The sequence below is a fragment of the Pituophis catenifer genome, unplaced genomic scaffold (assembly GCF_029215685.1).
Source record: "Pituophis catenifer annectens isolate HBS135680 unplaced genomic scaffold, rPitCat1.0.hap2 SCAF_1, whole genome shotgun sequence".
Lineage (NCBI taxonomy): Eukaryota > Metazoa > Chordata > Lepidosauria > Squamata > Colubridae > Pituophis > Pituophis catenifer.
In genome coordinates this window covers 224805766-224827413 of record NW_027256881.1, presented here as the reverse complement: position 1 = coordinate 224827413, position 21648 = coordinate 224805766, and the positions used below count along the sequence as shown (strand labels likewise).

General features: G+C 39.5%; 1 protein-coding gene across 1 annotated transcript in view; it reads left to right on the top strand.

Moving 5' to 3' along the window:
- SLC15A2 (solute carrier family 15 member 2) overlaps positions 1-21648 on the top strand; it is an 86537-nt gene that overhangs the window by 33609 nt on the left and 31280 nt on the right. The window contains exons 7-13 of the mRNA XM_070957091.1: positions 2553-2630; positions 8384-8466; positions 12865-12951; positions 14760-14849; positions 16801-16845; positions 19324-19356; positions 21508-21596. Of these exons, the coding sequence (XP_070813192.1) occupies positions 2553-2630; positions 8384-8466; positions 12865-12951; positions 14760-14849; positions 16801-16845; positions 19324-19356; positions 21508-21596 (505 nt within the window). The remainder of the gene's footprint in view (positions 1-2552; positions 2631-8383; positions 8467-12864; positions 12952-14759; positions 14850-16800; positions 16846-19323; positions 19357-21507; positions 21597-21648) is intronic.

Here is a 21648-nt window from a genome sequence, read left to right as displayed (position 1 = left end):
ATGCTCTAAAATCCCAAGAATAAAGCTTGCCTTCATACTTCACAGAGCGGTTCAACAGCATGTGTATAAATATTTTTATTATTTCCTCTGCGAACCTCTTTAACAGCTGGAATCTGATGACTTACTAGTCTTCTGTGTTTGTTCTAGTATACAGTAGAAAAAACAGAGCCATTCAGTTGGGCTAATATGGATTGGCTTTTGCTCCACACATTATGAGGAAGGGGGGGGGACACAGACTTCTTACATCTACATAGATCATTGTTAAGAAAAATAAAAACAGTGGCATATTTTGGAGTGGAATGAAGAAATAGGATTTTTAAAAATCTTTTCAAAACAAAAACAAAATGGCTCTTATTTTCTCAGAAATTTGGCAGTGGTATGTGACCTTTCAGGTTTCAGTACCGAGCAGCTGCAAAGATCTCCTGCTGTAGATCAGAAGTCATCTGAACATCCTGGAGCAGAACACTTCCTGCTTTGACTGTAAAAAAAAATTGGCTCATCTTCTGGAAAGTAAAATAAATAAGCTCATATCAGGCATAAAAGTGAACTTCAGACAGAGATGCTACATAGTAATCGTGATCAATATTTTATTAGCAATATTCTACCCGGTTGGTTGTGCAGCTGCGTCAGGATTTTGTTTTCATTTCAACTATTTTCTGTTGTGCAGAATATTTAATGGGGGTGTAAAACCCAAGCTTTGTAAAGAATATGCCTCAATTCGGCCTGGGTGTGTGTATGCGCATGCATGTATCGCAGAAGCAAAGACCAGCATGTGGGATAATTTCAGGCCGTTTTCTCTGTTGTAGCTTGCAAAACAGGCTCCAACTTCAAAGCCTAATTAGCTGTTCTTCCCCCTATTCCTTCTCACAAATCCCTTTAGTAAAGTATATCCATGCACCCAGTGTTGCTATTAGGTAAGCCTTCCTATAAACAAAATTGTGTAGCTTTCAGATCAAGCAGAGTCTTAGTGCTGGCTCAAATTTGGATGGCTGCTTTTTCCAGCAGCATAATTTACTTTCTTGACTCATTTCCCTGCCCTGTGTTCCGATATTTGCAGAATTGGATTGTATTTTTCAAAAGTTACTGGTCTGAGTCTTGCTTGATATGAGATATCAGGATTTTCAAAATGGAGATCCACCACCAGGAAGATGCAGATAGAGGAAGTGTCAAAGAGAAGCACTTGCTCTTCCCTGGGTCCAGTCTTATCACAATAAATATACAGAGTGGATTTGTTGCCTATGGTCAGGTGGCCAAATAACAGGGTTCCAATTCTCTTAATCCTGGTCTGGCTCCTTAATTGGAGAAACTCTTTTCTGTTTCCTATAATGCAAGAAACCGATTTGCTGCAAACATGGCAAGAGCCGTGGTTAGACTGTAGTATTGCAGGCTAACTCACTGCTCACTTCCAAGAGTTTGATTCTGACTCAGCCTTCCATCCTCCTGAGGTCAGTAAAATGAGGACCCAGATTGTTGGGGCCAATATGCTGACTCTCTAAACCACTTTTGTAACGCACTATGAAGCGGTATATAAGTCTAAATGCTATTACTAAGTGCTAGAGAAATCTATGCACAGTCCAGAATAATAATCTAAAGAATCATCATCATCATCCATTGTATGCTGCAATGGTATTTTGAAATTACTTCAATTGCAGGCTCAACAGCCAGAATCTTTAAATCATTAATATTTACAACAGGTTCCATAAAAGTCAAAGAAGTTACAGTCAGGCTGCTACTTGGCTGTTGTGACCTAGGCTTCCTGAGTCATTAAAACACTTGAGTAGTCCCAAAAACCTCTTTTATTGCAACAGCTGTGAATTATGTTCATTCACAACTGAGTCCCAATTAGTTGTAAAAAGTCCTTCGGGAGAAGTCCTTTGGGATAATCACCAACCTTTATCTCCCTTGACACTCTGCCAAAGACCTACTTGGCAAAGCCACACAGATTCCAGAATCAAACAGAGATGCTGACTGGGAACAGAATTAACAACGTTGCTTTCCTACAAAGTGCCCACGTGCCTTTGCTCCTCTTTTAAGCCTTATGGGAGGGGCCAATCATCTCCAGATCTTACTCCCGAGTTGTCCCTTTTGTTTTAACTGTTCATGCCTTCTGGCAACTCTGCGTATGTGCACACTAAGAACAGGCTCCTCCTGTTCCTCTGCCTGTTCCTGTTCCTCTGCTGTCCAACTCTGGAGTCTCTGAAGTCCGCACATCACTCCCAGATGGCCCTGGCCCCATCTCTGCCCCTGACACAGAGCCCTCATCTGGGCCTTCCCCAGACTCCAGGACTGGCCGATGTTCCTCCCCAGCCTCCTCACTGTCTGACTCCATTGCCAGCTCCGCAGGCTGCTGGCGGACCACAACATTGGCGTGGTCAAAGCTGAAATCAGTTCAAGTTGCATAGCGGTGGATTGGTAGTAGAATGCCAAAGTGCGAACTGTGCGTAGTACATTCTGATCTCCAGACACTTCCTCTTTGTGCAATATAACAATGGAGGGAAAGGATGGAACAATCTTAACTTGTTAAAAGAATAACTTGTTTATTATTTTCTTAGGGGGTGTTCAATGCTTCGGAGGAGACTGCTACGCTCTGGCTTTCGGGGTTCCCGCTGCTTTAATGATTGTAGCTCTTGGTGAGTAGCAGGTATAAAAGAGAGAGACTGAAAGAGACAAGAAAGGGGAGAATGATCACAGGTCCTGCAAACAACTTAAAAGAGGTGATGTTTCTTCTGTGCACCAAGGAAGATAATCTATGTGACACCCCCACCCCTCCACAAAGCTCCCTTTGTTTGGTTCTCCTGTACTGGAATTGCAAGGCAGAAAAAAGGAGCCCAGAAGCTCGTTGTCTTCAAACAGCAGGGAAGTTCAATAGAAGTCCAATCATTTTCATTCTGAAGAGGCCTTTCTACCTATCTGTGATATCTTTAGTCCCCACGAGCAACCAAACATTTTGAACATACCCGAAGGGGGATGCTTTTATTGGCAGCTTCAAAATAGATCTAGGTTAACAGCTTATTTTATAAAATGAAAATTACTTTCCCATCTTGTTCTGCATTGTCCAAAGAAAGGCAGTATATGGGTTACATTTTCCTAGCCTGCCAAAATCATGTCACTGAAATTCATCAATAAAAAATCAGCATGATTTTAAGAGTATTTTTTTAAAAAGACCCACTCCCCAAAGAAGGGGCATAAATGAACCTATTTCAGTAAAAATATACCCCTGAGTGCTCTCATAAATGAAAAAAGTCCAACATTTTGTCTTTATGGTATATCTTTTTATTTTAAAGTATTTTAGTAAAGTTTTTATAAGGTAATAATACAAAAAGAAACAAAAGTTAGAAAGGTAAAAGAAGGAAGAGGAGTGCAGAAAGAAAGAAAGAATGAAAGAAAGAAAAAGAAAGAAAGAAAGAAAAAGAAAGAAAGAAAGAAAGAGAAAGAAAGAAAGAAAGAGGAAGGAAGGAAGGAAGGAAGGAACAAATGAATGAATGAAGGAAGCAAGGATGGAAAGAAGGAAGGAAGTAGTGTTTTCCAACTTTTTTCAGCACAGTAGAATACACAAAAGTTGCAACCTCAACCTTTCGCTTTACATTTCTAAACATTTCAAGCATCTCAATAACAACAAAATCATTCTAATCCCCAAAACTTCAGGTTTCAGTTTTGAGCAAACTGTCCAGAAGTTGTTTCCAAGTAGAAACAAAACTACACAGATTGTTCTCTTTAATTAAAACAGTCAGTGTTGCCATCTCTGCCAACTGCATCACCTTTACCGCCCATTCTTCCATTGTGAGAATTATTGTGTCGCTAATCTTTATGATGTATCTCCAGATCATCCCGTAGCTCATGCAGCTTTCCAAGCCAGCCTTTTGAGGCCAAAGACAAAACAAAACAAAAAATCCCATAGGGAAATAAAAGGCTGATCGCTGAGTTACACGGCTTGAAAACAATTTCTCACTGGGGTTTTTCCAGTTCTAATTACAGTAGATATGATACAGTTTATTTAAGGTTGTTTCTTTTTTTTTTAAAAAAAAAAAACATGCTGCCTTTGTCTCTGTTAAAGAACTCATTTTTCTCCCATCCATGAGCTCACGTGGAGCACTTCTTTTCAAGAAGTCTGCGCCACTCCTGGATCAGCTCCATACACCTGTGACCCCCATGCCAATGTTTCTCTTGGAAAGCTGAGCCGATTTACTTTCTGCTGAACTCCAGTGCACGACAAACTGCTCTGCAGGTGGTTTTCAGCTCAGTGTGCTGGAGCTTGGGGAGGCTTCAATTCTCCTGCCAGCTCTTGAGCTTCAAATGTCCTAGCAGGGAATTCCTCTTGTTGCTAATGACAGACCTGAGATACATTATATCTTGGCAGGGGAGTTCTGAGTCTACATAGGTACACTGGCTAGTGCCAATCCTAGCACAATGGAAGCAAAGTTGCATCGTTTAGGAAACAGTACTAGGTAGGCTGTATTCGGTGTCAGATTCTATTTGCTATCTAGTAAATGGCAAACGGCAAGTTCTGGAATCAGGATGCTTCCACCAAGGATGCACTTGGTCAAGGCTTGATCACACCTAAAGCTGGGTCTATCCCTTACTTTTATTCCACTTAAGGCAGTGGTGGGATTCAAGTAATTTAACAACCGGTTCTCTGCCCTAATGATTTCTTCCAACAACCAGTTTTCCAAATTGCTCAGAAAGTTAACAACCGGTTCTTCCGAAGTGGTGCAAACTGGCTGAATCCCACCACTGACTTAAGGCCCTATGTACTCTGGAGCCTTAATCTATATGGAAACCGAATCAGTGCTTCTTTATCAGGCATTAGCTGGCAGAGGGAGTCCCTAGATTCTCCATCCTCTACCTAGCTATTCTCTGCTAATATGGGTAGTCCTCAAATTATGACCACAATTGAGCCCAAATTTCTGTTGCTAAGTGAGACATTTGTTAAGTGAGTTTTGCCCCATTTCACAACCTTTCTTGCCATGGTTGTTAAGTGAATCGCCGCACTTATTAAAGGGGCAACATGATTGTTTAAATGAATCTGTATTCCCCATTGACTTTGCCTGTCACAAGGTTGCAAAAGGTGATCACATGACCCCAGGACACTGCAACCGTCATAAGTATGAGTCAGTTGCCAAGCATCTGAATTTTGACCATGTGACCATGGAGGTGCTGTAATGGTCGTAAGTGTGAAAAACGGTCATAAGTCCCTTTTTTCACGGATGTTGTCACTTCGAACAGTCACTAACCGAACTGTTGTAAGTCGAGGATTACCTGTACTTAATTGTCCTTCAGGAAAGTTTGTGCTCATGTTGCTCAGCTCCACAGAGGAAGCCAAGAAAAGTGTGAATTGGCCTGGGAGAGAATTTCTCCCTGTTCACTCCTTTTCTGCTGACACTTAGTTAAGCTGATATTTGTGCTTCTTTTTCGTCAGACAGGAGTGAGGCCTGTGGTCAGCAAGATAAAGTTGAATCACATAAGCAAATAAGCTCAGAGTGAGTCAAGGGACAGCTGAGAAAGGTGAAAATGAAACTGCTGTTGAAAACAGCCTGCTATCTTCTTCTGCCACGGCTGTCTCATTTTCAGGACAAATTGTCATTCTGTTTAAGAATTCATTCCAACAACATACATAGTATTCATGGCTACCTAGATTTATTCACTGTCCGAAGCGGCCTAATAGCAGAGTTGGCCCTGAACAGTGATCAGCCTTTAAAAATCAAGACATACAGACAACAGCCATCCCGGTCTCCTGTTATTTGTCCACAAAGTGATATTATAGACCCGTGATGGTGACTCTACGGCATGCAGCTCAGCCAGTTGGTTGTCGGGTTTCCAACGCATGTATACGCACCGGCCAGCTGGTAGTTGGGTTTCAGATGCGCGCATGTGCGCCGGCCAGCTGGTAGCCGGGTTTCAGATGTGTGCATGCATCAGGGGTGAAATCTAAAATTTGTTACTACCGGTTCTGTGGGCATGGCTTGGTGGGAGGGGTAATGTGACTGGGTGGGCGTGGCCAACTTTTTTTTTTTTTTTTACTTTTAAAAGCATTTTTTCTACAACCTTAAGAGGTTGCAGAAAAAATGCTTTTAGAAGCCTCTGACGATCAGGCAACTCAGCTGGGATCGCCAGAGACTTTTAAAAGCATTTTTTTTTCTACAACCTCTTCAGCCAGAGTCACTTTGAGTTGGGCAGCCATGGAATTTTTCTTAATAAATAAATAAGTCGGTTTAAGAAAGGACAGCTGAAGTAACATCATACGCAAAGTCCCAGTTTTATTTTACAACCATTTCATTTAACAACAAAGTTGCTGGTTCCAACTGTGGTTTGCTATCTGTGTTATCTCAGGGTTGCAAGTTTCTCTTCTCTATCATGGTTGTTATTCACCGAATGTCCTCTATATATTTTGCTATTTTAAAAAACAGCTACTAAAGTTATGACATTTGGGCTTCTGGAAAGCCCAAATGTCCACCATGAAATCCTTCTCAAATGGCTTCCAGGAGAAACACCTCAAGCCCTCTTTTGTCTGAGTTGACATAAAGTTCCAAAGTATATTCTTTGTATTCACAAGATCTTAGATCTGTTTTCTAACCTTCCAGACTGTGTTAAGAAAGGTATTATTTTGAATTTCTGAAGAACCAGTTGGTGTAGATCAGGCTTCCCAGACTCTTCAGTTCTTCAGCTCTTCAACCCCTTCATGCAGTTTCAGACTCTTCATTGATACTCCCCCGCAAACATTTATCATATGAAAATAATTTAATAAATACTACTTTAACTAACAGTACTAATAGTAACAACAACGACCCAGGGGTGGGCTTCAGATCCTTTAGCAACAGGTTTGCTGCCCTGTTGCTGGGTGGGTGTGGCCATGATGGGCGTGGCCTAGTCGGCCGCCTGCACCACGGGGGGGGGGGAGGGATTTTTCACCCTCCCCAGGCTCCGGAGGCTTTGCTGGAACCTCCTGGAGATTGAAAACTGCTTCCCCTGGGCTCCAGAGGCCTGTTTTTTGTCCTCCCAGACCCTCGGTTCGGCCCCTGCACTTACCTGGAATGATGAATGGGCTGTGTGGAGACTCCTGAGAGGGGAGGGGCAGGGTAGGAGGGGTGGGGTGGGGTAGGTGTAGCCAGCCAGGGGTGGCATTTGGGGGTTTGCCAAACCCTGGTGATTCTTGGCTAGAGGATCACCTGAACCCTGCCTAACCCCCAGGGGCCCACCCCTGCATTGCCCCCTTGGATAGTCCCATATACCTTTGAGGATTGATTCTGACCATTTTGGAGAAAACTAGTGTAGAAAGAATGGCTAGTGATTAATCTGAGTTTTCAGCATCTCCGTGTTTCTATCAAGCTATATGGTTTGCACTAGAAAAAGGGTTTTGCCAGTTGATAGATGGCTTAGCAATGTTACCAGTGGAAAGTTGCTGATGTTACAGAAATGTTATTGCCATTTCTCTCCCTTCCCCATCTTTCATATGCCCCAAAGCTCCCTATTTAATAAGACATCTGTTTCGCGCTTAGTATTATTTTTAATTGGATGTTATCTGATGAGTAGAACATAGAAATAGTCAAGGGAAACATTGCTAGCAAATGCTGTCGTTCCTTTTTAAAGACTACCAATTAGTGAAATAGTTTTTATTGGATTGGGGTGGTAAATAAGCCCCATCAAGCAAGGACATAAATAAATAGAGAAATAAGTTGGTAAATAAGGCAATCTTTCAGTGGTAATGGAGTGGGTATACACTATAGGATTTCAAATCGCCCAGTTTAAACCTGAACGCACCTTTTGGGGCTGGATCATACTAGTTCTCTCTAATATTGTGTCGAATAGTTACTAAGGGAAAGAAATACAGATAGTCCTTGACTTACGGCCACAATTGAGCCCACTATTTCTGTTGCTAAGTGAAACATTTGTTAAGTGAGTTTTGCCCCATTTTATAATCTTTTCTTCCACAGTTGCTAAGTGAATCACTGCAGTTATTAAACTGGTAATACGGTTGTTAAATGAATCTGACTTCCCCATTGACTTTGCTTGTAAGGAGGTCACAAAACATGATCCCATGACCCCAGGACTTGGCAACTGTCATAAATTTGAGTCAGTTGCCAAGTATCCGAATTTTGATCATGTGGCCATGGGGATGCTGCGATGGTCATAAGTGTGAAAAACAGTCATAAGTCACTTTTTTCAGTGCCGTTGTAACTTTGAACAGTCACTGAATGAACTGTTGTAAGTCAACTGTATTTAGAACAGGAAAAAGGTTTTTGAGGCAGGAAATCACAGAGGTAGCTAGAAGACTAGTGAAAATCAGTGCCCCACCTTGTGGAGGAATTTCTTAATGGTTACCAGTAAGTTATTGTTATATAAATTATACACTCCTATTTCTATACTGAAATTACATTTTTTTCCCTAGTTGTGTTTATCACTGGAAACAGACTTTACAAAAAGACTCCACCACAAGGAAATATCTTGCTGAAAGTTTGCAAGTGCATTGTAGTAAGTACTGTATGCTTTCCTTTTTTATGTACAAAATGTAAAAAAAAATTAGTTTCTATTGCGTGATCACATATTTTAGGATTAAAAACACAATCATATTGAAAAAAAAATACTTATTGCTTTTATAATGAAATCCTATACATGCCTACTAAAGCCAACGGGACATACTCCTGAAAAATGGTGATAGGATTAGGGTTCAGAGAACTGAGTAAAACAACTTGCTGATGATGGCTTTATACATTTATACAAGAATTAAAACAATTTTTTGAACCCAGAGGCAATTGTACTCCTTTATTATCCGCAAATGTTCTAGTATGCCTTAGAAGTTACATTCCATTCTAATTGATAAGAAAGAGTTTGTGGGTGTATCTTAAGACTTTTGTTGTATTTGTTTGACAGTTCATTTATTATCATTTACAGCCTTTAGTATTTATTTAAAATGACAGGTGTATCAGCAGAGAATCGGAGAGATGATCTTGAGCAGGGGTGTCATCGTCACGCCGGCATCACGTGACGTTTTGGGACTTTTTTTCCCTTCGCTAAACTGGACGTGGGCATGGCTAGTGTGCGATGCATCCGGCCCATGGGCCAGGAATTTGACAGCCCTGATCTTGAGGGAAACAGGAAAGAAATTTTACATAAGTACCAAGAAGGTTACATCATTCCTCAAATCCTGGGGAACAAGATAATGTTTAGAAGCACCTTAGGCAGGCTCCTCCCTAATTCACTGGGATATAAAGAGGAAGGGAAGCAGTGGTGGGATTCAAATTTTTTTTACCACCGGTTCTGTGGGCATGGCTTGGTGGGCGTGGCATGGCATGGCTTGGTGGGCATGGCAGGGGAAGGATACTGTAAAATCTCAATTCCCTCCCCACTCCAGGGGAAGGATACTGCAAAATCCCCATTCCCTCCCGACTCCAGGGGAAGAATACTGCAAAATCCCCATTTCCTCCCGGTCAGCTGGCACTCAGGAGGCATAGACGGGGATGGGGCCAGTCAGAGGTGGTATTTACTGGTTCTCCAAAGTACTCAAAAGTTCTCAAAATTTCTGCTACCGGTTCTCCAGAACTGGTCAGAACGTGCTGAATACCACCTCTGAAGGGAAGGCAAAATCAGCCTTGGAAAAGCTGCTATTACAGCTTATCTCAATAAAGTTCCATTCTTGTCTTCCTTTGAAGCTTGTTTCCTGATCTGGGCCACCCCAAAGGGCTAACAGTATCTTCTTTTCCAATCTGCCCTTCCCAATTGTCTAGAATTACAATTTTCAGCATCATCAATTGGAACAGATTTCAGCCATACTAGGGTTTATTACCAATTGGTAAAAAAAAAAAAAAAAGCAATTTTTTTTTTAAAATTTGATTTATATGCCGCCCTTCTCCGGAGACTCAGGGCAGCTTACAATGCGTTAAGCAATAGCCTTCATACTTTTGTATATTTATACAAAGTCAGCTTATTGCCCCCACAAACTGGGTCCTCATTTAACCTACCTTAGAAAGGATGGAAGGCTGAGTCAACCTTGAGCCTGGTAAGATTCGAACCTGCAGAAATTGCAGGCAGCTGTGTTAATTACAGGGTGCATTAAACCACTGTACTACCAAGGCTCTTGAAGTGGAGATATCTTTGAAGTTTATTAAAAAAAATTAAAACTGATTAATATGATTATTATACCTAGTTCCATGAATGTGCGTAATAATATACTGGCCCAGTTTATAAAAAGGCTAGCATCTTTCCTGAATTCAGTTGTGCAATGGGAAGCCAGGGAGGTTTCAGATCATTATAGTAGATCTCTTGGACACTGCAAGAATACCACATTTCACCAATGAGAATGCCCCTACCCTGTCCTGCAGCCAATGAAACCATCACTTTCTCTTTGATCAGATCAATTTAGAAGGCTAAGAGAAAAAAAAATTGCAGGAAATATTTTTGAGACAGCCTTAAATTATAGTAAATCTCCACTTGAATTTCTCAGCAAGTTCCCAATTTTGCATACTGCTGAGATACAGTAGGAAATCAAAATGGCAGAACCCAGCTACATAATGTAGCTCAAGGGTGTCAAATCTGCAGCCCACGGGCCAGATACATCACATGCTGACCACACCAGGAGTGAAATCCAGCAGGTTCTAACAGGTTCTGGAGAACCGGTAGTGGAAATTTTGAGTAGTTCGGAGAACTGGCAAATACCACCTCTGGCTGGCCCCAAAGTGGGGTGGGTATGGAGATTTTGCAATATCCTTTCCCTGCCACACCACCAGGCCACGCCCACAGAACCGGTAGGAAAAAAATTGGATTTCACCCGTGGACCACCCCCACCCCTGATTTAGTGAAAGGGGAAAAAGTCATGATACGTCATATGACAGCAACATGATGCTGTGCGTTTGACACCCCTACTGCAGCTGGATTTCCTAGTTTTGCCTATCACCAATGGCTGATAAGGCATTCACGGTCTTTCATTAGAGGAAAAGGCCTTGAGTAAGTAACAGAGGGAAGTCTCTTAAAACTGAAGTTTGAACTCCACATCTATAATATGGAGTTAATTAGTACACTCAAAGAAGCAGTTAAGTTGTTTTTCCCCAAGTGACACATATACTGAAATTATTTTCAGGTCAACACATGGGGGTCAGGACCATGGCTGGCACATATGAACTCATTCACATACTTTGATTATTCCTTCATTGAAGTCATCTGCATGGGTTTTTAATGACTTCATTATAGTCACTTGCATGGGGTTTTTATATTAAAACTCCAAGGTCAGTACCCAATTTCATCAAGGTGTGAGACATAAACCCAGTAGTTATTCATCCGTTCCATTTGCTCATGTGATAATTTTGGTCAATTGCTTTCTATGTACTGGAGTTACAGCAGAGATTTTGGGTTATAATATTTGGTATATTGGTTCCTTCCCATCCTTCATCCTCTTTAGTATTACTGTACTGCGGCACTGAGGTCATAACAACAATTTATACCGCAAAGCACTTGGGGCTTTTTAGAGTGAGGAGGAAAAAAGATTACTCAAGGATGTAATTTCATCAACATTAATAAAATTCTGAATAGTGCAGAGGATGAAAAAATGTCTCTTCCCCCCCCCACTTCTATTTGTAAAGTATAATAGACCCCAAAGTCATTCAATGAAATTGATTGGCTCTATATTCATTACAGACAAAAGGAAAAATTTTCTCATACAATAGTTAATGGATGATTATTATATGAAGTTAATTAACATGACACAGGGATACTATTAACTTAAGATAGTTATATTTTAATGAATTGATATCTTAATAGAAGACGGGTCATTTAGGTTGCTGTTCTTATCTACCTATAGGGGAGCCAAAATCATTTAAATCACAGAGACTTGTGAGATATGCAGTAGTTTAATCATCACAACTAAAAGGAACAATGGAAGATTATGGAACTGGCAGTTCAACATGTCTAAACAGGACCAGGTTGGCCAAATCTAGATTAGATATGAGAAAGAAGCATAATCATATGATTTTCACGAATGTTTGCTTCATTACTAACAAAAAGTTGGATTATGAATCTTGTATGAATTTAGTATTTATGACATTTGCGTCCGTGTTCAGGATGGAATCCTTTTGTTTATAATTCCTATTTTTATAAAGCATATCTCTGTGGTAAGGCCTCGTATTAGTTTAGTCACCCTGTCAAAATAGGTCCAGAAATAGCTATGCTGCCTTTTTTGAGGGTGGGTGGGTTTCACCTCCCAGGAAATAAATTTGAAGGAAAACCTTATAATTTATATTTGTTTGGGTGCTATTGATGGATGTTGAATCCAGGATTCTATATATAATTGTACCTCAAATAATGACACTGTCAGCATTCCAAGTAATGCACTCATAGAAAGCAGAACTCAGAGTCAGGTAGATTCCTCAAAGAACAATTTTCTTGGATACATCATATTGGCACAACTGGTGAAAACCAACTCTGAAAGTTTCTACAGTTTTCACCTAATTAAAAGAGAAAGTTTTTCCCCTTTCCCCAAGTCATCAGTCACATGGTTCAATGGAAGTGCTGGCCAGTTGCTTGGTTACTTTGCTCCTCCTCTCCCAGCCACCTGTTAGAATGACCTTGGTTCCCACAGGAAAACCTTTTGTTCTGACTGCAAAACCCCAGTTAACTATTTCCCTCCCCCTCCCATTTAAGTGAACCTGGCTGACTCTAGCCAGGTTCGCTTCAGGGTTGACAGCTACATCTTCTGAAAGATGGCCAATAGAACAACAGGAAAGGTAGAACTTCATATTTATAGACATATTTATAAAACCAGGAATAAGATGAAATACAAATCAGTGCAATATACTTTAGCATTAGGGTAGTAGAAACAATGCTTATATTGGATAAACTCTAATCCATACATCTCCTTTAATTGTTTGCATTCTTCTTCAGTTTGCTTTGAGAAACCGGATCAGAAATCGCTCCCCAGAGATACCCAAAAGAGAGCATTGGCTAGACTGGGCATCAGAAAAATATTCAGTAAGTAAACATTTGCATTTCAATACATTGTATATACATGTTGTATATCAGTGATGGCTCCTCCTAACTTAACATTTAGATCTTATAGAAGAGCATTCATCCACAGTACCATTCAAGTGTTACATCCCCTTGAGATCTGTAATGTATTAACTTTCTCTTCTTTCTTTAGCTAGAGAGAGGAGCAAAATCTGAGAGAAATAACAATAATTTGCCCATTGAAGAAAAGACAATTCCACTTTAGATACTATTCCTACCAGCATATCTGGGATGTAATGCTCAATTTCTCCACCAGAGTTATGTTTGTGCCAGCTTTATATTTTCCTCTCTGCACACTGGAGAACCAAAATTTGCATTGCCTGTTTATCTAATTTCAAGCTTACTTGCATAAAATTTCTAAATCATCTGGGATCAGTCAACTCAGGCTACCTCTCAGAGTGTTTGAATTGTTCTCTTACCACTGTTACACTTAACAGAATTTTAAGCAGAGCCAAAACTGTTTCACATTTGAGTGGGAATGCTCAAAAACCCATAGGCAGTAGACTACACGAAAACATGGGATTTTTTTTTAATCTTAGAAGAAGATAATGGTAAGCTGCTTCCATGAAAACCAGAGCAATTTTGTCCTTGTTACAAGCAAACTATCTCCATTCATAGTCTCATATTTTCCAATTTTTTTTTCTTTAACAACATTAAATGCCAGCAGTGAATGGATAATCTTTTGCCCAGTGACTGGAGACCAGTTTCCTATTCTCTATGATAGCTTCTTACTCACACCTACACAAATGCGCGCGCACACACACACACACACACACACACACACACACAGAGAGAGAGAGAGAGAGAGAGAGAGAGAGAGAGAGAGAGAGAGAGAGTGAGAGAGTTTCATCACTAGCATAGCCATGCCAAAAACACAACCATATTACACCCCCTTAAATTCTTTTATGAGACTGATGGTCAGACCAAGTTTCACTTTTCAGTTACTTAAGAGGTCGTTACAAATTAAGAAACTAAAGTTTAGTAAGGGATCACAAATTTTAGCATTCTAATCCCAGGCAAGAGCGAGGAGAGAAAGAAACAGGACCTGGGAAAATAACTCTAACAAAGTCTCCAAGCTGAAATGGCTTCCTTTCTTCCGATTTTATTTATTCATTTATTCGATTGCTAAGGCTGCCATTTGTCAAGCCATGCCGAGTGGCTTATAAAAGGATTATAACTTCATCACAGGTAGGAAAAGGAAAAGGAAAAACAAAACAAAACAAAAACAGTCACAGCAATAAAAACTCCATGCCAGAGGAAAATAAGTTCCGGAAGTCTCACCATTTATTGTATTTCCCCCCTAGTCTCTCAGAGGCAAGGTCGAATAGAGAAGGAAGGCCAAAAAAAGTAGAAAAACCATCGGCTGATTTATTCCCCCAAAGATCAAAAGTCTTTCTCTCTTATTCTGCATGTCTCCCTTTTCAAAATGTCTTTTGGAGCTGCAACACCTTGTGATTCATGCCATATTAGTTTACAGAAGTTAATTCCAGAATAAATGTATGATGTCTTTACTGTCACAGGTCCCCATAGGTACTCCTCGGAAGTATTTTAATTCATCCTGTTTTCTGTATATTCACATTGCTTATGGTAGAATTGCTCCCATATAAGATGACTATGCTGTTATGCAGATACAGTTACTCAACATCGTTCTACATGTGCTGACACCTTCCTCTCTTTTTGTCATTCATAATCTATGTCTTGCGTCTCAACATCCAAACAGACTTTGAACACCAAGCTATATTTATAAGATGTATTTGTGTTTCCTTCTGTAGAACCAGTTGATCACCGAAGTTAAAATGGTGACACGGGTCCTTTTCCTCTTTCTCCCATTACCAATGTTCTGGGCACTCTTTGATCAACAGGTAATGCACACCAACACTAAGCAACATTTTACTATACACACCAGCTCTGATTTTTGAGACTCAAAAGCTGGGTACATCCTATTATGCTGTACCATAGTGCACTAAATTGGATTATTTTTTTCATACTTCAATATGTTGTGGGAATCTGGCCATCTTAGTGTGCTGTATGAACTTGTCATCGTTTTAAGGCATTCGGTGGGTTATTTGTTTGTTTGTATGAAGCATGTTATGCAAACCCAGCAACTGTGTTTTCTTAATTCAGCTTTAAGTTTTCAGAGTTATCTGAATCCAACTAGTAAATTACTGTCATGGCTGACTTCCACTAAAACACACATCAGTAACAGTGAGATTCTTTGTTTGATTGAAATGTTTATTTTAATTTTGAAGGACAAAATTAAATTAAATTTGCAATGGAGATGACCATTGAAACCAAACAATGTAAATGTCCACACTAATCCTTATGTTAGGCATGAAAGCCAGCTGAGTGACTTTTGGGCAGTCACTCTTTCTCAGCCGAACTCACCTCACATGGTGGTTGTTGTGTGGAAAATATAAGGAGGAAGGTATGTTGGCAATGTTTACCACCTTGAGTTATTTGTAAAAGTATTAAAGGCAGAATACAAATAAATAAATAAATGGAGAAATATACTATAAATATATCCTTTATATTAAATTTATTTATTAGATTGATTCAAGAAAGAGAATTCCACTTATTGCTAATTTTTGCCCTGATGATAGAATAAAATTGATTTCATCTTCAAACAGAGAATTCTTTTATGTTAGCAAATTATGTACACGGTACGTCTATGAAAGATACATGACCATGTGAACACTGATAACCAAAATAGCGCCATGCCAAAATATTAAAAAGGGAAATAAATGATCAAAGAACCAATCTAGTTTATTGAAACAGGAAAGCATTTGGCCTGAATAAGTAACTTTAATTCCTAATTATCGCATCCTTATCAAGAATTGGGTAATGTGTGAGAAATACTGTATTTAATTCCAATTTAAGGCTGTTCTTCCGTTATCTATTGTGTAAGGGTTGGTCTTATAGATAAAGAGAGAACGTATAATATTTTAGCTGATTGCAATAACTCTTTCAGATAAAGATGTGAATTTAAGATATATTTTCATGTTCAAATGTTGTATAGAAAAACTATCATTTTAAAAGATAATTTAATTGCTTTTCTTAGCTTAGCATTTTAAAATGTTAGATATATTTAAAAGGTATTGCAGATGGGAGAAAAATATGGAATAAAGTATCATTATACAATACTTGATATCATTAAAAATGATATTAATAGTTAAGGTGGTAAACTAGGAGCAGGGAAATCCAAGTCCCAGACCTACCTGAGATATGGAAGCCAACCTAGTAACTTTGGGTCAGTTGCTCTCAGTCCTAGACTGGACATTTGGAAAACATCCATTTACTAATCCACACTGAGATGGCATGGTAATCTATAACCTCCAATTAAGAGGAGTTTATCCTTGCAATGGTCTGATTTGTGCTGACACACACATACACACACACACAAACTAATTCTGTTTACGTATATTTTTATCTCAGCAAAAAGGAAAACTGAAGATACAGAAAAAATAGAGAAAAATGCTTCTTAATCGTACTCAATAATTCAATAAAACTACACTTAAAATTTAAAGAGTGGAAAAGAACTGCATTGAAAACGCATTGTTTTGACACACATAATTTTAACAAGTAACTCAGAAATCTACTACTTATAAATTTATCCATTACTATTTATTCTTTCTAGCCATAAAAGCAATTACAGTATGTATAATCTCAGGTAGGTCTCTTACAGTTCATGGTGTCTCATGAATAGAATAGATATTTGAGATAAGGTTCATACTGGCCAACGCCAGTAATTATGAATTATGGCGGTTTGTAGACCAGAAATCTGCTACAGCATTTATTTTTCTTTCTCTTCCATAGGGTTCCAGGTGGACTCTACAAGCAACTAAAATGAATGCTGACTTTGTAAGTGGTATTTCTTGCTTTAAGTTTTTAAGCAAAAGTAGTATAATAAAGATTACACCTTTATTCGTTTTAAATACATACATTTTAATTATACACCTATTGACTAGATAAAATAATTCCACAAAATAAAGCAATATAACATGGAACAGGAGACAAAGAATATTCCAAGACTTATAATATGTCTTGGCTTAGTTAGATCCCAAGATTTTTTTAAACACAATTTTGGATGTTAGAATTGCATCATTATCATCATCATGATCATTAACATCCTTACAATTATTGTTATTATCACTATTAGCAATGCATTAAATTCAGCTTAAGCAAAAACAGTAGCCCAGTGACAATAAGGTCACTTTCAATACATATATTTCAAGATATGCCTAACAGTTTCCACTAAGGAAAGGATATCAATTAATGGAACTATTAGTAAGCTATTATTGACTCCACGGATGGGTTCTATTTACCTTTACTACTGGTTCACAACAGGATGTGTGCACATGTGAGCAAAGCGAGCGCATGCACCTTGCTTCTGCGCAGATTGGCGATGATGACATCCGGGGTGGTGGGCGGGCCAGTTTTACTACCGCCAGTTTTACTACTGGTTCTTGCGAACTGGTCCGAACTGGGGGCAACCCACCACTGATTGACTCATACTAGCCTAACTTTTTCAATTATTCTTTCAGAATAATTATTCAGAATAATAATTCTGAAAGAATAACTGGTTCTATAGTCTTTCTGGCCAGCATTGGTTTGGAGATTTAGGATATGGAATCCCTTACTTCTGAAGTATATTAGATTGGATAAGGCTGGATCATTGTATGGACTTAATCTAAAAAAAAATCTTTATGTCTTCAGGTTTATATTCATTTCTTCATGGAATTCTAGATTTGTTATACCTATAACATTTTGATGTGATCAGTTAAATTCGGAAGTGCATTGAATTTCATAGCTAAGTGGGAATCTGAATAATTTTTGTACCGGTAGTCCTCAACTTACAGCAGTTTGTTTAGTGACCGTTCAAAGTTACAATGGCACTGAAAAAAGTGACTTATGACCATTTTTCACACTTATGACCATTGTAGCATCCCAATGGTCACATGATCAAAATTCAGATGCTTGGCAACTGATTTGTATTTATGACGGTTGCAAGTGTCCCAGAGTCACATGATTCCCTTTTGTGACCTTCTGACAAACATAGTCAATGGGGCAACCAGATTCACTAACTTAACAACTGCAGTGATTCACTTAACAAATGTGGCAAGAAAAGTCCTAAAAAACTCACTTAACAGATTTCCCACTTTACAACATAAATTTTGGGTTCAATTATTTCCTATTTGTGTCAGAAAATAGAGAACTACCTGTATTATCTTCCCTAATTTTCAGAGGAACAATGTTAGAAAGATAAACATGTTGATTGCTGGGGACACCTACATGTGAGCGAATGATTTCTCTTTTCTGTGGATATATGGGATCATCAGCTATAATCTTAGTGTAAGAACGAGCTGATTGTTTCTGGACTAAAAGAGACATGGAATGCTTGTCAAACCGTAATGTATAAGAAAGATTTGAATTGGGCTCAGGAAGAATCATGGATAGTTCACTCATATCAAGGCCCCTGTCCCAAAGACAATTTTCCATTCACTAGATCACATCCAGATTACAAAGACTACACAACTCAGGAAATTTACACAGAGCAAAATTAAGGTCAGTGTCCCCGTGGAACAATATTGAAGCATCACATCAGTGCTCATTATGCACCGTGTCATTTAGAACAGAATGCAGACCTGTTTTAAAAACAAGCATCGTTTCTCTGTGATTAACAACAGCAACACTGTTTTGAGATATAATTACTAAAGAAATAATATGTTCTGCCATGAGATCTCCATTATGTCCTGCCAGCGATTTGCTTCAAAAGCATTGGTCTTTTCAGTCAAGGAGAAAGTGAACTCAACCATAAAAATAAATCTTTAGCTATAGAGCTGTGATGGCGAATCTATGGCACTTGTGCCACAGGTGGCAGGTGTAGCCATATCAGTGGGCATGCGAGCTTAGCTCCGGCATGTGCCAGCTGATTTTCAGGCCTCCTGGGCCCACTAGAAGTAGGGAAACAGGTTGTTTCCTGCCTCCGGAGGGCCTCAGGGGGTGGGGGGTAGGAAGGCCTGTTGTTTGCTGTCCCCAGCCTCCAGAGCCTCTCTAGGAGTCTGGGGAGGGTGAAAACGGCCTTCCCCACCCCCCCCCGGAGGCCAAAAATGGCCCATTTGCCAACTTCCGTTCCCAGATAGAATTATGGGTGTGGGCGCACGCGCGCAACCCCCCTCCCCTCCTGGCACACAATAGCAAAAAGGTTAGCCATCAGTGCTATAGAGGAAACACTTAAGTCCTCCACCTCCCATCCCATATGTTAGTAACCTGCATCAACAATGCCAGTTCTGCCATTGTTGCCTTTATTAACTCTTTTTCAATGTTGTTGTCTTCTAGGAAAGATTTGTCCTTCAACCTGACCAAATGCAGGTAAACTGAAGCTGTAAACTGTCTGTTCTCCCACTGAATACTCTGATAACATTGCAATGATTTCATGAAAAAAAATTATCCGGGGTGGGGGTGGGGAAAGGAGTACACCTTTACAGACTGTATCCTGGAATTCAGTCACCGGCCACTGAGAATTGTATGATAACTGTAGATAATCATAAATTAGGGTTATGAAAACATGTTTCCAAAATTGCATTATCCCATTCATTTTCCTTAATGAACATGTTACTGTTGTTGTTGTTGTTGTTTTTACATTGTCATTCTTCTAAACCAGTGTTTCTTAAAGTGTAGTCCTAGCACTTCTGGGGGTGCCCCAAGACTCTCAGGGGTCTTTGAAATAAACATTATTTGCCAGCCTACCTATGGCAAATAGTACAATATTAAAACCCCATCAAATAATTCTGAAAAGCAGCAGTAAGAACAAATGTGTCAATTTTTTAAATTTTTTAAATTAAATTTATATATCTCCCATGTTGCTATTTGGAGTGATTCTAGGTGGTCTATATTGTATAATAAAAATAGAGATATAAAAATCATTATAAATATGAAAACCGATTACAATTACAAAATATTAAATACATAGTAAAAAAATAATGAGTTTAGAGCAGAGTTTAGTATGATAAATACTGATAAATATAACCCACAGAAACAAAGGCTCTTTTTGGATATTGTATCATTTTTAAAAGTGGGATGGGGTTCTGAAGCACTATTCCACTATTCAGTGGACCCCTAAAAAGGGCAGCTATTGTTTTGTCAATGATATCCCCAAATACCCTAGAATGATACATAATCCATGGGATTCTGTAAAAACATTGGCAACTACACAACTCTGACAGATGATCATCTAGCACCGTGATGGCGAACCTACGGCACACGTGCCACAGGTGGCACACGGAGCCATATCTGTGGGCACGCGAGCATTGCCCTAGCTCAGCTCCGGTGCACATGCACGTGCCGGACAGCTAATTTTCTGGCCTTCCGGGTCCACTGGAAGTCAGGAAACAAGCCATTTCCAGCCTCTGGAGGGCCTCTGGAGGGCTGGGGAAGGCCATTTTTGCCCTCCCCAGGCTCCAAGAAAGCCCCTGGAGCCTGCAGAGGGCAAAAAACACGCCTACTGAATCCATTGCGTGCCAAAAACATGGGAAGCATGGGGGGTGGGACGCATTGAATTATGGGTGTGAGCACGCGTGCGCACGATCCCCCCGACAGTCCCCCCACTTTTGGCACGTGATGGCAAAAAGGTTAGCCATCACTGATCTAGCACCTGTTTGAGGATCGCTGGTGAAGGAGAACTTATCACATTGCATGCCAGCTTGTTCCACTGACTTGTTCCTCCATCAGGAAGTTCCTCTTTGTTTTACTCTAAACCAGGAGAAAATAGGATTAAATTAAGAGTTGTAAACATGAGTTTAAACAGCTGGCCTTTTCCTATTTGTGTCAGAAAATCAGTAATTTACATTGAATATGATATTGAGATATGGCTACATACAAGTGAGCGTGGATCAAAGGAGTTCTTCATAAAGGTCTACTAATTATGGAATTCTGATGGATCTTAATTTAGTTAATATTTAGCCTTAGTTAAGTATCACTCAAGAGGACTAATTTGATGTAGTGATTAAGCCACCAAGACCCAATTGGGGACAGGTCCTCCTCACTGAGAAAATTGCCAATAATTGAAAGTGCTTTGATAGTAAATTATCTACCTCTGTCTGTCTATCTATCTATCTATCTATCTATCTATCTATCTATCTATCTATCTATCTATCTATCTATCTCAGCAAATTGGATCTGAGGAGGAACAGGTCATTTGAAATCAGTGTAGATGCTCATAGCTGCTCTGAGTGCCTGCCTGCATTTGCCCCCTTTCAAATATGGATTGCTGGACATTTCTACTGTGTACCTAAATGTGTAAATTGTTTCCTCAGAATAAGTTCTCCCTGAGTCCCATAAGCACCACGATCTACAGGGATGGTAACACAATTTGCAACTTGTCATCGCAATTCAAACCCCCTCCCTTTTTTTACATGTGTCAAGGTTACCTAATACCTGTTGTCAGTGAGTTTTATTCCCTACTAAATTACTTTAGGATTGTAATGACAAATTAATAACCTCCTGAAATCTTTGATATTCCAGTTCTTAAATCCTCTCTTGATCCTTGTCTTCATTCCTGTCTTTGACTTTGGACTATATCCCTTGGTAAACCTGTGCAGACTTAATTTCACGTAAGTACCTAAGAAGAAAACTCTGGTTCAGCCGATGCCCTCCAAACATACT